This window comes from Rhinolophus hipposideros (genome assembly GCF_964194185.1).
Source record: "Rhinolophus hipposideros genome assembly, chromosome: 19".
In the NCBI taxonomy this organism is placed as follows: Eukaryota; Metazoa; Chordata; class Mammalia; order Chiroptera; family Rhinolophidae; genus Rhinolophus; species Rhinolophus hipposideros.
The window spans coordinates 8,133,139-8,146,500 of record NC_138065.1 but is presented as its reverse complement, the minus strand read 5'-3'; the positions used below and the strand labels follow the sequence as shown (position 1 = coordinate 8,146,500).

Here is a 13,362-nt window from a genome sequence, read left to right as displayed (position 1 = left end):
ATCTGGTCCTGGGTTTTTCTCTGTCAGCAGGTTTTTGATTTTTGATTCAAGCTTCTTACCTGTTACAGGTCTATTCAGATTTTGTTTCTTCTTGAGTTGGTTTTTGTAGTTTGTGTGTTTTCTTGCAATATGTCCAGTTCATCTAGGTTGTCGAATTTTTTGTACAATTGTTCATAGTATAATCTTTTAATCTTTTTTATTTCTGTAATGTCAGTAGTAATGTCCTCATTCTTATTTCTGACTTTAGTTATTTGCATCACCTGTTTGTTTTTTCTTTGTCATTTTGCTAAAGGTTTGTTAAATTTGTCAATCTTTTCAAAGAACCAATTTTCAGTTTTGTTGATTTTTTTTCTCTAGGTTTTCTATTCTTTATTTTGTTTATCTCTACTATAATCTTTATTATTTTTTACTTTCTACTAGCTTTGGGATTAGTTTGCTCTTCTTTTTCCAGTTCCTTAAGTTTTAAAGTTACATTGTTAATTTGAGATCTTCTTGAAATGTAGGCATTTACTGCTATGAATTTCCCTCTGAGGACTGCTTTTGTTGCACCCCAGTACTTTTGGAATGTTTTATTTTTGTTCTTGTCTCATATTTCCTAATTTGCCATGTGATTTCTTTTTTGACCTGTTGGTGTTTACAGATGTGTTGTTTAATTTATACATATTTTTAATTTTAATGATTCCTTTTGTTATTGATTTCTAACTTCATTGTGGGCAGTGAAGATACTTTGTATGATTTAATCTTTTACGTTTATTGAGAATTTAACATATGGTCTATTTTGGAGAATGTTCTATGTGCATTTGAGAAGAATGTGGACTCTACTGTTGCTGGGTAGTGTCCTATGTATATTTGTTAGGTTTAGTGGGTTTATAGTGTTCAGATCTCTTTCCATACTGATCTTCTGTCTAGCTGTTTAGCCATTATTGAAAGTGGGGTATTGAAATCTCCAACTATTACTGTAGAATTGTCTGTTTCGCCATTCAGTACTACCAATGCTTCATATATTTTGGAGTTATGTTGTTTGGTGTATACGTTTTTAATTGTTATGTCTTCTTGACAAATTCACTTCCATAACTATTTTAGAATTAGGTTATCAAGATCCCATTCTTCTGCTTTCTGGTCTCCCTTTTGTACTCCCTGTTGGTTGAACCTAATAGAAAACCAGCTGACAATAGAGAGAGAGGTAATTTACAGAGTCTAAGTTCCAGAATCATGGAGCAGATTAGAGAAGAATGGATTTGTAGTTGAGGAGTTTGGTTTACTATCTGGTGTTCCTTGCTATTAGTGTATGGACTTTAGTTACATCTAGATGAGAAGTCGGTGGAGTAGTCTCTGAGCAACCTCTTTATAGTTAGCATCTCACATCAGGCAAAATAGATGCCTGTCGGGATGAGCCTTTTCTCTGGAGAGCCTTTGAGTCTCCTTTAGGTGATGGTTTTGAAATGTGTAGATGATTTGGAGGACTTCTTTCCAATAGTGATTGAGGCAGGCCCTTACCTGTGCTGGGAGTTACAGCAGTTCTCAACTCAGGCATGGGAATAGCTTTGCAGAAGAGCAGCCTATACAGGCTAGTGCCTTGGTGGGTCCCAGGTCTCTTCCCAGATTCCTGAAACTACTTTCTATATGCACATTAATTGTAGTTATGGGCTGGTTGACTGCCTTCCTGTATTCCATATTGTTCTCAATCATACCATGTTCAGGGTAACTTGCAGTTTTGTGCATGTAGGTGGGACTCCGCTATTTTTCAGTGGTGTTGGCCAGTCAGAAGTGTCCATTCTGTATTGGTTGAATTGTCTTACAGGCAATTGAGAGGGAGTGAATCAAAGACATGTGCTTAGGTTAAAAAGAGAGGGAGTGAATCAAAGACATGTGCTTAGGTTAAAAAGGCTTGTAGGAGAGGCATGTAGGATACAAATAGTAGAAAACAACTGTAATGCATGTAAAATAGGTGTTTATTGGGAGGATCTTGGTTCGCTTTCAGAATTAACATAAAGCCTGGAGAAGTAGGTTTAGACGATAGTCAGGCATTAAAGGAAGGCAGGTGTACAGAACCGTAGTGAAGGTTAAGGGACAGTTAGTGGACTGTTGTGGTCAGTGCTGCTGGTCACTGAGCACTTGGTTATGGCTCTGCTGCCTCTGGATGCTGGATCCCTCGCTTTCTGAGCGATTTCTAACATCGAATCCTTGTTTCTTTATGTCACTTCCTTCAGATGTGTAGTTGCAGCCAGAGCCTCCGATTGCCTGAGCCGTAGGTCATAGGGCCTTGCCTGGCTTTCACAGGATAGAAAGATAAGTAAGGTACCTTGAACCTTTGGCTTCTGTAGGAAGAGAAGGGGTTCTGCTACCGGTACACCCGCGACTTCCTGAATTTTGATAGGGGGTCACTTTTTAACATCTTAAGAAATACAAAGTAAATTGAAAAGAACTCTACGTGTTACTATAGTGGCTTGTATTATAGTTGGAGATGAAGTTCTTACTTGTGCTGTGCTATTTAGAAATGTAGATATAAACAGTCTTCCTAGATAGACTCTACCCTTTCAGCACTTTCAGTGCAGTGGTTTAAAATAGGGGCCACTACAGCTCTCCATAAAGGGATCTTGGAAACATGGGGGCAATTTTTGATCTTCACAGTGAAGGGAAGGGTGACACTATAGACAGTTAGTAAGTGGAGGCCAGGAATTCAGCCGCTCAACAGTGCCCTGGGGTTCTGTACAACAAAGAACAGAAATGCCTAAAATGCCCATAGTACATCTGAGAAGCACTAGCTTATAAGGATCACCTTAAAGAAGGACTCCAAATTATTTCTGGCCACCTCTGCTTCACTGTCTACACTCTATAGCTGGAGCATTATTTCTCACTTTCTTGTTTTGCTTCTGGTCCCTTTCCTTAGTTCAAGGGAGTAGATTCCTTTTCAACCTCCCCTGAAATTTAAAATTTACGTCGAACACCGTATACAAAAACTAACTCAAAATGGATCGAAGACCCAATGTAAGCGCTTCAACGATGAAACTCTTAGAAGAAAACGTAGGGGAAAATCATCATGATATTGGATTTGGCAATGATTTCTTGGCTATGACATCAAAAGACAGGAAACAGAAGAAAATAGATAAATTGGACTTTATTAAAATTCAGAAAAAATAGATAAGTTGGACTTCATTAAAATTAAAAACTTTTGTGTCATCATTAGCTTGTGGACTTCAGGGCTTGGAACTGAGGCTAGGGGGCTGTCTGAGTCTGTTTGGACTGTGATAATAAAATACCAGAATACATAGACTGGGTGTCTTAAGTAACAGACATTTATTTCTCAGAGTACTAGCAGCTGGAAAGTCCGAGATCAAGGTCCGGCAGGGTGCAGTTTCTGGTGAAGGCTCGCTTCCTGACTTACAGGTGGCTGCCTTCTTGGTGTGTCCTTACGTGGCCTGGCGTGAGGCGAGGAGGGGATGGGGGATTAAGGAAGAGGGAGAAAAGATACTGAGAGACAGGTGTTAGTACCTCTATAGTAAGACAAACTCTTAAATAAAATCTCTTGTCTTTTGTGAAAGGCAATATTTGCATAGGGTTTAAGAAGTCAAAATGCATGTACTTAGGCTCTCTACTTCCCAGCTCTGTGACCCTGAACAGATTACTTAGTTTTTCTCTTTATGCCTTACTGTTTCATAATACAATGGAAAACTGTGTTTAATAGAGGGTACCTCATAAATTGGTGTGAGAATTAAATAAGATAATCTAAGTAATTGACTAAGCCAGTGCCTCATACATCTAAGCCATAGCAATTATTAGTTTTGTTGTCATTCGTCTATTCAAGGACCAGGGGAGTGTGGAAGGTGACTGTTGGGTTAAATGTTTACCCTTGGGATAGTCATCACTGGTGATTTGGAAAATAGTAACTCCGCTCCTGTATTCATTCATGTGGATTGGGGGTGGAGGTAGAGAGAAGATGGAGCTCTCAAAGTCATGCTGGGTAGGAAACCCAGCAGATGTCCACCGCAGTAGTGGTTTCCAAACGTGTGTCCACACCAAAACCATCAGGGAGCTTAACGTAAATTCATGGGTGTCACACAGACCTGCTGAACTGGAATCTGTGTTTTTAACAAGGGCGCAAGAGAGTTTTAAGCAATCACGCCCTCATCAGTTGGGAACCATTGTGCTGTAAGATCTATGGTATTTCCAAAACGCACACGTTTTGCAAGCATATGATGTACTACTTACTATACAACAAATGAAAAATGCCCTGTTCTCTTATTTTTTCTGCTTATCTCTTTCCTTGACCCTGTGTTTACATGTTTGTCCATCTTGATTCTTAATTCTGTTTCTTTATTTTCTCTCTCCCATCTAGTTTTTCACTGTGTGTCTCCCTTTCTTCCTTCCGTCCCCCGACCACCACCTTTTTTCACGTGTCTCCTGATAAGTGACTGACTGCTGTTTTCTCTCTTCTCATTGACCCTGAAATTGTCACTTTCTTCCTAGGTTCTCTCTTCCTCCACCGTGGAAAGTGTTTGTGTTCAGCCTCCAGGGCTCATAGCAAGTTACATTTATCCTGTTCTTGGGGCAGATCTGAGTCTCTCACTAATCATTCCTACCTTTTAAAGGCAGGAGTAGGAAACAACCATCGGGGTTTGGGGGAGGAAACTTTAAGTTTTATGTTTAAAGGTGGAAGTTCTGAAGGGTCATTCTAACCAGTCTTTGTCTTCTCTTCTTAAGGGAAGAAGAGGAACGCTTGAGAAATAAAATTCGAGCTGATCACGAGAAGGCCTTGGAAGAAGCAAAAGAAAAATTAAAAAAGTCGAGAGAGGAAATCCGAGCAGAAATTCAGACAGAAAAAATTAAGGTAGTCCAAGAAATGAAGACAAAAGAGAAAAAGCCACTTCCACCAGTCCCTATACCAAACCTCATAGGAATAAATGGTGGAGATCCAGAAGACAATGACATAAGAAAGAAAAGGGAAAAAATTAAAGAGGTAATAAGCTGAGATTTATGATATGGAGTGGTTATGGATATATATTTGACTGGCAACACACACACACACACACACACACACACACACACACACACACACACACCTATGGTGTTATTCTTTGATCTTGTTTGTTTCTGGGTCATAGTTGTAGTTCAGTTTCCAAGTTGGCAGTGAGGGCTAGAGCTCTGTCTCTTTCTTAGTATGGATCATAATATAATTATTGGACACTTAAAATTCTGATATAATGTTGTTTGGATGGTTACATCACTCAACCCTGCATTCAGAGATCTTTTGAAATCAGCATTTCATAAATAATGTAGAATAGATCCATACATAATTTATTAGTGAATAGAAATTTCTTAAGTGTTTAGTTATAAGGGCCTCTGTTAGATAAAATGCATATCTCCTCAGAAACATGCTTCTGAAGAGTTAGCATTATACCTGCCATCTTTTCAGGCACATGTCGTGAAACCCCGTAACTACACAGCAGATTAAGAACACATTCCTTCCAGAGAGTCTCAATGAGTTGAGGAATGGGGAGGAATCGTTCTCAGAATTCTTTAAATTCGTTTAGTCACAGAAGTCTTTTGATTTATTCTAGGAATTACTTGGAGGTAAAGAGAATACCAGAGGGGAGGGAAAAGTCTAGTGAATATTTCAGTTGAACTTTGTTAATTAGAACTCCTGCTAATTCCAGGTGGAGTTTGCATTTATACTGCCTGTGAAGAAGATTTTGGCAGGATGTAATAGCATCAAGAGTATTTCACAGGCATTGTTTATCATAAAATCAGACAATGAGTTTAGTTCAAATAGTCAAAAATCTATATGCATGTATTCTAATAATGAACATGAAAGATTTAGCATGTACTTGAAACTTGGCCTTACGGATTATTGTTAAGACTTTGACCTTGATGGAATCAAAGTAGAGCTGTACTCTGATTTTACCTCATCTCCGATGATTGTTTTATGCACAGACTGCTTAGGGCACTTTTTCTGGACAGTGTTGGAGAGACATCAATAGACTTTTTTTTTTCAGATGCCTGACCTGGTTTTTTCAGATGTCATTAGAATTTACTGAAATATTTTCTAATGTACATAATAATTCAGATAGATAACAGTGTGTGTTTTGGGGGACACTAAGGCTCAATGATTTTCTAGAAGTACTCACAGAACTCAGCAAAGCTGTTATACTCGTGCTTTCAGTTTATTACAGCGAAAGCATGCCGATTAAAACCAGTAATAGGAAAGGTGCATAGGACAGAGTGCAGGAGAGACAAGGTGCAGCCTTCTAGTTGTCCTCTTCCAGTAGAGGGACGCTGACAGTGCTTAGTTCTCCCAACAATGACGCGTGGCGGTCAGTGTGCAGGAAGCCTTGCCAACCAGGGAAGTTCAGCCATGCCTTGCTGTCCAGGGTTTGTGGTGTAGGTTTGTTGGAACTTAGTTCTCCAGCCCCTCCAGAGGTCAGGTTGATATTATGTGGCCCAAGGCCATAAATCATATTGTTAGCATAAACTATCTGACATGGCCCAAGGCCTCAAGTAAACAAAGATACTGTTAACAGGCAGGGTAATAAAGGTTTAGAGGTTATTTTCCAGGAGTTCAGCACAGACCAGACCTTTCTTTGGGATGTGCAGGGTTTGAACAACCCAGACCTGCTGAAGCAGTCCATAGTATCCAATGTTCTTACAAATCAACATAAAACACGTTAAAGACCGCTGTGTATGCTCCTGTAAACATTATGGCTACTGATTTAGCAAGCAGAGAAAGTTGAAATCTAAGCTTGCGGGGGAAGTAGCTAGCTAGCAGTAATGTGTTGTGAACTTCAGAATACCTGAAAGTTTCAGTCATTAGAAACCAATTCAAGAATTAGACAACATTTGCCTCTGAAGGCAGGGGTATAAAATAGAGCTGGAAAGGATTATTGGGAAGTTTTAAAAGGAGCTCTTAACCGCTAGTTCCCCAATTCTCATGCCAATGCATCCTAGCTACTGTCTTCGCTTTCCCAACAGAAGACCAAAGTTAACCTTCTGGAGGGATGGATTAGAGAAGATCAGAATTTTGAGAATACCACAGGTATGGCTAAGGGAAAAGTGCAGAGGTCTAAAAAATGAGAGAGGAGGAGTAGAGAAAATTGAGTGAAAAATGTGTTCTGAATATTGAGACCACTTTTTCCTGCCTAGTTCTCAAAATTCTGGCAGCCGGGTTTATATTCAATAAGCTGGAGAATAGAGGACTTCTCTCTGGGGAGACTGGCCCAAGAGAAAAGACCTAGTGTTCCTCAGCGAAACACCCCTGGGTTTCACCTCATCTCCCTAAGATGAGGCTAATCAACAAGCCTTGCTCATTCACTGACAGCCTTTGATTGTCTCGAGCACTTTACTCTTATGTGAACAGTGAAGCGAAGATCACCAGACATTTAAGGAAAGTTTTTCACGTGAGAGAACAAAACAGATGGAAGAAAGGAATTCAGAGGACACAGAAACAATATAGGGAGCAGAAAAAATATGTCAGAAAAGAATTCACATCATTAGAGTGACAAGAAAATTGAATTGAATGAATTCATGAAATGAGAACACTTAAGTTATAAAAAGGAGCTTTTAGAAAATAAGAAAGAATGTTTGGAAATTAAAGATGGCAGAATTTTAAAATTCAATAGAAGCATTGGAAGATGAAATTGAGCAAATTGCTCAGTAGGACAAAAAGGTCGAAAAAACAAAACAAATGAAATGATAAGATCAATCCAGAACATCTAAGAAATGATCAGATAGATATTTTAGAAGAGAACAGAGAAAAATAGATGAGAAGTCAAAGAAACAATTGAAAGAAAATTGGGTAAAACTTAAAGGGTCTGAGTTGCCAGATTGAAAGGATCTGCCGGGAATCCAACACAATGAGCAAAAGAAAGGCTCCTGAAATGTTAGAAAAATAGGCATAAGAAACATCTTCAAACAAACAAACAAACAAACAAACACAATCAAGCAAACAAACAAAACCAGATCCTAAAAGTTTACAGAGAAGAAAAAAGGTTCCAACCAAAAGATTGGGATTGTATATAATGGCTCAATAATAATATTGGAAACTGGAAGTGGAGCAAACGCTTAGCATTATATATCCAGTCAAATAATGAAATCTGAAGATAAAGCTATTTTTAGGCATTTTCTCAGGTTACTACTGGAAAATATGCTTCAGCACAAAAATAGGAAGAGAAGGGATTTTGGACACAAGGTATCTGTCCCTAGAGAGAAAAAAGAAGGGGAGTCTTGGGATTGTGAGTAAGGGAATCTGTAGGATGACAGCTGTGCTTCAGATGAAAAGAACAGAAGTCCAGATTCGAGGAGGAGCATAGAGAGCTTCAGGAAGGCTATATCAGAGACTGCAATGGAACTGACAGTATATCCCATGTGTTTGATTATGTTGAGAGAAGTTGTGAAACTCATAATTTAGAAGTAAATTCATAATTGTTACATTAAAAACTAAGCAAACAAACAAGAAAACCCAAACCCTCACACCAGTGGTTAACAGCAGGGTAAGCAAAAATGGTACAAAGTAAGGTAATAATTATAAGAAAAACATATCAACTATATTGGGACAGTGAGTCAGGGAAATGTATGTGAAGAGGAGTTGATTGTGGCCTAAGAGCGCCTAATTATGCAACCACTGATTTTCTTTTAGTAATTAAGGATTAGATTTGTCTTTTCTAGAGTTTCAATCCAATGGAATAATAAAGTGTGTGATATTTTGTTGCTGGGCTTTTGCTCTGCATACTATTTTTGAGGTTCATCTGTGCAGATTGCACATAAAGTTGTTTTTTTTCTTAACAGCATTGCATTTTGTATGGATATACCGGGATTTATTTTCTTCAGTCATCTGTTGTATATTTGTTCAACATTTGTTCCAGTTTTTGGCTGTTATGAATAAAGTCGCTGTGTACATTTGTGTACAAGTCTCTGTGTGGGCACACGTTTTAGTTTTAGTTTTGACACTTCAGTCTGTGATCTGTTGGGAGTTAATTTTTTGTTTATTGCGTGAAGTAAGAGCTGTGCTTCATTGTTTTCCCCATAGAGCTCTCTAGTTGTTTCAGCACCATTTGTTGAAAGGCTTATCGTTTCCCAATTGAATTACTTTGGCACTTCTGTTCAGAATCAATTGACAGAATCAGTAGAGGTTGAGTCTCTCTCTGGACTCATCTGTTGCATTAATCTACCTGCCTACCCTTATGCCATTAGGATTCTGTATTGATTCCTTTAACTTATAGTAAATTTTTAAATCAGTTAAGTCCTCCAGCGTTGTTCTTTTGAAAAATTATTATAACTGTTCTAGGTCCTTTGTCTTTCTAGAATTAGCTTTTCTGCAAAAATAAAAGGTTACTGGATTTTATTGAATCTGTAGATGAATTTGGAAGAATTGTCATCTTTAACAATAGTCTTCCATGAGCATGTGATATCTTTCCACTTATTTAGGTTTTTAATTTTTCTCAGCAGTGTTTTGTAGTTCTCAATAAATACGTCTTATACACATTCTGTTGTATTTATTCTTAAGCATTTCATGTTTTTGGATGCTATTATAAATGGAATTGTTTTTAGATTTCCATGTCTGTTTATTGCTAGCATATACAAATATATGTGATTTTAGTTTGCTGAACTTGTCTCCCATTATTTTACTGAAGTTATATATTAGTTCTAGTGACTTTTGTTTTTTTTAGATTGCTTAGGATTTTCTTTATGCAGAGTCATGTCCTCTATGAATAGAGGTACTTTTTCCTTTTTGATTTGTATGCCTTTAATTCTTTTTCTTCTCATTGCACTGTTGAAAAGAAGTGATGAGAACGGACATAGTTATCTTGTTCTCAGCTTTAGGGTTAAGCATTTAGCCTGTTCCCATTAAGTATGTTGTTAGTAGTAGGTGCTTTGAGGATGCCCTTTCTCAGGTTGAGGACTTTTCCTTGTAGTTGTGATTCACTGAACGTTTTTATCATGACTGGGCGTTAAATTCTGTCAAATGTCTACATCTATAAAGATTATTGGATGATGTTTTTCCTTTTCTTCGGTTGACATGATAAATTACATTGATTAGTTTTTGAATGTTAAATCAGTCTCATATTCCTGGGTTAAACTGTACTTGGTCGTTGTGCCCTTATATATTGATGATTTTTGTTAAGTAATTTTGCATCTGTGTTTTTTGAGATATACTGGTTTTTAGTTTCCTTGTAATGTCTTTGCCTGGCTTTGGTGTCTGAGTAATGCTGCAGAAAAACAAGTTGAGAAACGTTTTAATAAATAGTGTACTGTTAAATGAATAGATTTTTGATACTCCAGTCTACTGTTAAATAATTCAACTGATATATAATTAAATACTCTGCTGTTGTGTTCCTTAGACTCCTTGGGTTGTAAGAGACTCAGTTCAAACTAATTGATATAAAAATATTTATTAGCATAGTGACTAAACTAGGACTTCAAGATTGGCTGAAACCAAGTCTGTAGATGTTATTATCAATAATATGTATCTTTCCTTTCATTATTTAGTTTCTCCATGTTGGAGAGAGTTAGCCTCCATCAACTCCAGGATTATATATTGCTTAGACCTTGAATTGCAAAATGAGAGTCCCTCTGTCTCCTAGTGTCTATAACAATATGCATAAAAGGACTTGATTGTCCCTACTTGAATCACTTGTATCCATTCACTTTGTCTACGTCAGGGGTTGGGCGAAATCCAACCTGTGGGCCAAATTCTGCCTGCAGCCTGTTCTTTAAAAATGAAGTGTAAACGGAACAGTCATGCCCATTTGTTTATTGTCTAGGGCTGCTTTTGTGCCACAACAGCAGAACTAAGTAGTTGCTGTAGAGACTGTATGGCCTGCGAAGCCTAACGTATTTACTTCAAAGACAGAGTTTGCTGATCTTTGGTCTGAGAGTGAGGGGTTCCCTAGCCAGGCTGTGTTAATTGGTTGTGAAATCAGAGCTCCTTGATAGACAGCTCTATCATAATCACAGTGAGGGAAGGAGATCTGTTCCCTAAAGAATTGGCAGTTCCTAAAAGAAAAGAATGCCAAACAGACACCTTCCTCCCCAATAAAAACTTGTCTATGACACCCAGTTTTTCCTCCTGTTGTGTAGACCGTGAGGTTAAACACTATTTTATGTGTGTTTTCACACTGATAAAAGTGTTAATAGAATAAGACACTAATGTATTAGATGTAGGAGAATGTGTAAGGATATAGTGATAGAATTCCCAAATTACAGTGTGAATAATGTAACTTGATGGATTGTAATTTTTCTTTCTCAGATGATGAAACATGCTTGGGATAATTATAGGATATATGGATGGGGACATAATGAACTCAGACCTATTGCAAAGAAAGGACACTCCACTAATATATTTGGTAAGTTTACTTTTTCTAATTACTATTTCCATTTTTAAAACAGGATTTAACTTTTTAAATGCATTCCAAAGCCTGAGTATTTCTATGGAATCATAATTTGAAGCAATGTGTGTTTTTGTTTGTTTGTTTTTTGTAAGTTTCAATCAAGATTGGTTATGGTTGCTTTGGAATACACAGATAATGTGGTAGACTTTCTGTTTACATACAGATGCTTCAGTCATTTAGTCATTTTCTTCTTTAATACTGGAAAGTTAGGTACCTATTTGTAATTCTAATTCTTTTTCCTCAACACAATACCAGTCCTGATACTCACATATTATAGAGGGCGAGGGGAAGGAAAGGGAAGTCCAGTAGTGCAGCGTACAAGCATGCCTTGGAGATACTTCAGGTTCAATTCCAGACCGCCAAATAAAGTGAATATAGCAGTAAAGCAAGACACAAATTTATTGGTTTCCCAGTGCAAATAAAAGTTACGATTACGTATAATGCAGTCTATTAAGTGTGTGTAGCACCGTGTCTAAGAAAACAAGTGTACATAATTGAAAACTACTTTATTGCTAAAAATTGCTAACTATCAGCTGAGCCTTCAGCGAGTTGAAATTTTTTGCTGGTGAAGGGTTTTGCCTCAGTGTTGTTGGCTGCTGACTAATCGGGGTGGATGCTGAAGGTTGGGATGGCTGTGGCAAGTTGTTAAATTAGACAACAGTGAAGTTTGATGCATCGATTGACTTCCTTTCACGAACGATTTTCTCTGTAGCACGCGATGCTGTTATTGATAGCATTTTACCCACGGTAGAAATTCTTTCAAAATTAGAGTCCATCCTCGTAAACTCTGCCTCTGCTTTATCAACTCAGTTTATGTAATATTCTAAATCCTTTGTTGTCATTTTAATAATCTGCATAGCATCTTTACCAGGAGGAGTCTCCATCTCAAAAAAGTACTTTCTTTGTTCATCCATGAAAAGCAGCTCTTCATCTGTTCAAGTGTTATCATGAGATTGCAGCAATTCAGTCATCTTCAGGCTCCATTTCCAGTTCTAGTTCTTTTGCTATTTCCACCACATCTGCAGTTATTTCCTTCACTGAAATGCTGAACTCCATGAGGGTTGGAATCAACTTCTTCCAAACTCCTGTTAATGTTGATATTTTGGCCTCTTCCCAGGAATCAAGAATGTTCTTAAAGGCATCTAGAACGGTGACTCCTTTCCAGAAGGGTTTCAGTTTGTTTTGCCCGTACGCGTCAGAGGAATCACTGTCTATGCAGCTAGAGCCTTTTGGAAAGTTCTTAAATAAGAAGACTTGAAAGTCGCAATTACTCCTGATCCCTGGGTTGCAGGACGGATGTTGTGTTAGCAGCTCTGAAGACAACATTAATCTCGTTGTGCGTCTCCATCAGAGCTCTGGGTGACCAGGTGCATTGTCAGTGAGCAGTGATGTTTTGAAAGGAATCTTTTTTTCTGAGCAGGTCTCAACAGCGGGGTTAAAACATTCAGTAAGCCGTGTTGTAAACAGTGGCTGTCCTCCAGGCTTTGTTGCATTTATAGAGCACAGAGTAGATTTAGCATAATTCTTAAGGGCCGTAGGATTTTCAGAGTGGTCAGTGAGCAATGACTGCAACTTAAAGTTAGCAGCTGCACGAGCCCCTACCAAGAGAGTCAGCCTGTCCTTGGCCGCTTTGAAGCCCGGCATTGACTGCTCCTCTCCAGCTGTGAAAGTCCCAGGCGGCACCTTCTTCCCAAGGGAGGCTGTTTTATCCACATTGAATATCTGTTCTCTAGTGTAGCCGTGTCATTGTCTTAGCTAGACCTTCTGGTAACTTGCTGCAGCTTCTCCATCAGCACTTGTGCTTCACCTCGTACTTCTACCATGTTTCCCCGAAAGTAAGACCTAGCCGGACAATCAGCTCTAATGCGTCTTTTGGAGCAAAAATTAATATAAGACTGATTAGAGCAAAAATTAATATAAGATTCCGTTGGTCTTATATTAGTTTTTGCTCCAAAAGACGCTTTAGAGCTAATTGTCTGGC

At 38.2% G+C, this 13,362-nt stretch overlaps 1 protein-coding gene across 1 annotated transcript in view; it reads left to right on the top strand.

Annotated features, from left to right (window-relative positions):
• Nucleotides 1–13,362, top strand: part of MAN1A2 (mannosidase alpha class 1A member 2) — a 114,069-nt gene that overhangs the window by 14,407 nt on the left and 86,300 nt on the right. The window contains exons 2-3 of the mRNA XM_081024799.1: nt 4,702–4,957; nt 11,240–11,336. Coding sequence (XP_080880925.1) covers nt 4,702–4,957; nt 11,240–11,336 — 353 coding nt within the window. The remainder of the gene's footprint in view (nt 1–4,701; nt 4,958–11,239; nt 11,337–13,362) is intronic.